This window comes from Echinops telfairi, unplaced genomic scaffold (assembly GCF_000313985.2).
Source record: "Echinops telfairi isolate 266 unplaced genomic scaffold, ASM31398v2 ScPeMD7_7468;HRSCAF=8506_0, whole genome shotgun sequence".
Lineage (NCBI taxonomy): Eukaryota > Metazoa > Chordata > Mammalia > Afrosoricida > Tenrecidae > Echinops > Echinops telfairi.
This window is the reverse complement of record NW_022111369.1, coordinates 72,611,097-72,614,829: the sequence shown is the minus strand read 5'-3', so window position 1 is coordinate 72,614,829 and position 3,733 is coordinate 72,611,097. Positions and strand designations below refer to the sequence as shown.

Genomic DNA, 3,733 nt, shown 5'->3' with positions numbered 1-3,733 from the left:
ATATGATGCCTCCTAAAAACATATGTAAATACCATTCTTTTAATTAGATTTTTCCATGAAATTTTGGATGAGTAATTGTGTGTGTATTCTACCAGTTCTGGCAGACACAATTCAATCTGAAAATAAAATTTACTTTGAGTTTTAAAATTGAGGTGTTAATTGATGTACATTTTATCATCAGTATCTTTTAAAATATTTTACTCATTTTTTAACTTAACAAAACCAAACACACTGACATCAAGTTGATACCAACTCATAGTGACCCTATAATAAGACAGGGCAGAACTGCTCCTGGACGTTCCCAAGACTCTTACACTTTGTAAGAGGAGACAGCCTGGGCCTCCTCCTTTGAGCAGCCTGTAGCTTTGAACTACTGATTTTATGCTTATTCGACTAATTCATAAGGGCTTCTTGAGGACACAGAAAATGCGTGAATTTATGGGGTATTGGTAGGTACTACTGCAAAGTGTAAAAATGGTTATATTGGTCCAAACTAATCCAGTATTAAATCCCAAGACAGGAGGCGTGTCTGCTTTTCTTTTTGAACCATTCTCCTGGGAGTTAATGCATATATCATCATAACATTCCACAGTCCAATCACATCAAGCAGTAGTGTACAACTGCTACGACAACCAGTTTCAAAACAGACTTTTCCTTTCTGAACTCCTAGGCAGCAGCTCCCTTTTGCCTTCTACCCCATGACTGTACCCCCTACCCCCAAACCCTTATTCTACTTGCTGTCCCTGTAGGTTCATCAATCCTGGGATTCATATACTGAAAAACAGAAAACCATGTAACAAAAATTCAAAAGAGTGACCCTCAATGACATAATACATCTGAGAAAAACATCAATATGTACAAACAAAAAAAATACAGAAAATGTTTTGAAAATCACTTCCTTGGACACACCATGGGGTTCTGTTCTACATATGAGGTTACCATGAGTGAGAAGCGGCGCTATGGCCTCTGCTTTTTCTGTAATGGCCAGAGGACATCTCCCATAATGGAATATGTCACTCACAAAATATTTTAGGACCAGATTACATTATGCTGACAAATAAAAAAAATCTAGGCTGAAGGAAAAACAAACAGAATAACATAAATATCTCTTTCACATGTTTCCCTTTTCAAAACCATTATTGATTAAAATTATAAAATTATTGATCCCTACCTTCATCATGTTGTTCAATGGAGTGTGTCTTCCAGAAACTTTGTGAACAAATAAGGTTTCCAAAAGATATCTAACATAGTGTATAGTATGAAAAAAGCAGGCCAAGCTGGAAAATATATGAAATATAAATAAATTATCTTCAAAATTCTAACTTAAATGACTCATAAGGCTTTTCACATTTTTTAGGTTCTAAAAATCTTCTATTTATCAGTAAATAAATTTCTATAAATTTACTCCTGATGACACAGAAAATATTTTATAATACCAATCATAAATGACCATGTTCACATCTGCACTAGGAATAGATACAAATATAATAATTACAAATGTGCTTCTATCAAAATGCCTCAAGATTGAGGCAGACAATTTACATGTTTTAAAAATATCCAGAACCTACTTAGTATGCATTTGACATTTTCTAATATTCAGAGTAACTTTTGAGCTGTCTGATTGACTTTGACAAATATTATTTATTGAGCAATTCTGAATTTCATAATCTATGTAGTCATAATGTAGCTTTCTGCTTTATTTTTGTTGTTTGTATCTAAAATACTGAAATACTTTGTTAGTTTATGCATCTTTTACACTATTGTGTGCTATTATTTTAAGTTTATGCTGTTTCTTATAACTTTTATATAATATCTTTAAAAGTAAGTGTCTAATGTGATTTACTGAGGAATACTTTCAATTTTAAACTGAAAAGAGTGCATTTTTCTTCCAATCTATTGATTTTGAAACAAATAAAAAAATATTTATGTGCTTATAGAAATTCAATATGATCAAATATCATAAACTTAAATAATTGAAATCAGCATATAACTTGTCTATGTAAAATAGATGTTGAGTTAATACTCAGAATTTGCATTATTAAAATTAATTAGTAATTTCTGATATTCCTTTCATTGACTTTATGTAAAACCAATAACCAATAAACCAACCTAGCTAAATATGTAGATGATTTTATATAAATGATTTTCAACATAAAGTACAATGTGTATCTATTATATGAGATATATTCTATGTGATGTGAGTATAATCATAAACAATAAGCCAAGCATGAAAAAACATTGGAAATATTTGGAAGAAAAGCTCTGTCTCCAGGAAGATAAACAAGTGCAAGTCCAGACGTAAGAGACTATCATTGTGTTCGGGTGTGGAAATTAAGTATTTCTTTCCTCTGTACTTTTTCTCTAGAAGAAATTATGTAGATAAATATATGAGAAATGCAATTTTCTCTTTTGCAATTAACTTAATCAATCAATAGACAGTTAAAGAGCCAGTTAAGCTCAATTGTACAGTGGAGTGCAAATAAGAAATTTTAAAATTTTGATTTGTTCTAAATTCTTAATTAGAAACATTTCTGCAACTCTATAGCAAAAAGTATCCTTTAACAAGCAAAGGTTACTACTATATTATGTTTTGAAAAAGAAGATAACCTCTACTTTACATAGTTGCAAGGTGACCTTGTACAAAATATAGTGTACTGTGCTCGCTTCGGCAACATGTATACTAAAATAGAGTGTACAAGATTTCTGCTGAGCAAGATAATGAAGAAAATGTTAATATAACATGTTGAAGATACTGGCATTTAGCAAATGGTGACATTTGTGTTGTTACAGGAGAAAAATTGGAAGGATTCAAGGAATTAGGGAAGACCAAAACATAACAAAAAACCCTAAACTCACTGCCGTGGCCTTGATGCCAACGGTGGAATGGTCCCTGCCAGGGGCCTACATTGTAACTAGCTCCAGGATTAGAACATTCTTTCTCACAGGGAGGATGCGGGGGAGGCAACCCATAGAAGATGGCAGTGTTTATGGAGATAAGAGGATCAGAGATAGCGAGTGCCCATAAATGGCGGAGTACATTTGTTAAGCAGTATTTCATTGCATTCAATATGGTTCTTCTAATCATAGTCTGTTCATCACACCAAGCAACCTTCATTTTGGTCATGAATCTGGGTAAGAAAGATACTGTTTGAGCTATAAGATTCAGCTGTGAGTTATTGTTAACTGAGCTATCTGTGATTTCCATCCTGGTGGGTGTAAAAAGGAACCATCTCAAAAGCAGGAAAGAAAGATCATACTACCAGCAAAAAAGAAAAGCCATGAAGTGAGCATGTCTTTTGGACCAAGGATCTCCTTGATCCAGGAGATAGCATTGACCTTAAAGCAGGTGAGAAATGGCAGCAGCAGAATGAGGAGCTGGAGAGTGGACAGGCCAGTTCAGAGAGCAAGAAAATGTCAGTGCCTTTGGGCAGAAGGTTGACTTGTGGAGTGAGTTGCCTCCAAGCACTTCATTGAGTGACTGGGTTTTCTCTTATCAAGATGCTTAAGGTGCAGATACATGACCTTTGGGCATTTATTGGCAACCCCCAAAGACCTTTTTACCATTTTACAAGCAATACAGAGGCTTTTAAACTAAACGATTAAAGCCCAGAGAGAGGCCTGCCTGTGGGTACCGCAGAGAAGAAACTCTCCTGGCGCAACAATTTTTTGTTTGTTTGTTTCTTGGTTGTTTTTTTTAATTGTTTTATTAGGGGTTCATACAACTCTTAGCACA

At 34.1% G+C, this 3,733-nt stretch overlaps 1 protein-coding gene across 1 annotated transcript in view; it reads right to left on the bottom strand.

The window, feature by feature from the left end:
* TECRL (trans-2,3-enoyl-CoA reductase like) overlaps positions 1 to 3,733 on the bottom strand; it is a 132,876-nt gene that overhangs the window by 43,844 nt on the left and 85,299 nt on the right. Inside the window, exon 7 of the mRNA XM_045284066.1 lies at positions 1,172 to 1,277. Within this exon, the coding sequence (XP_045140001.1) occupies positions 1,172 to 1,277 (106 nt within the window). The remainder of the gene's footprint in view (positions 1 to 1,171; positions 1,278 to 3,733) is intronic.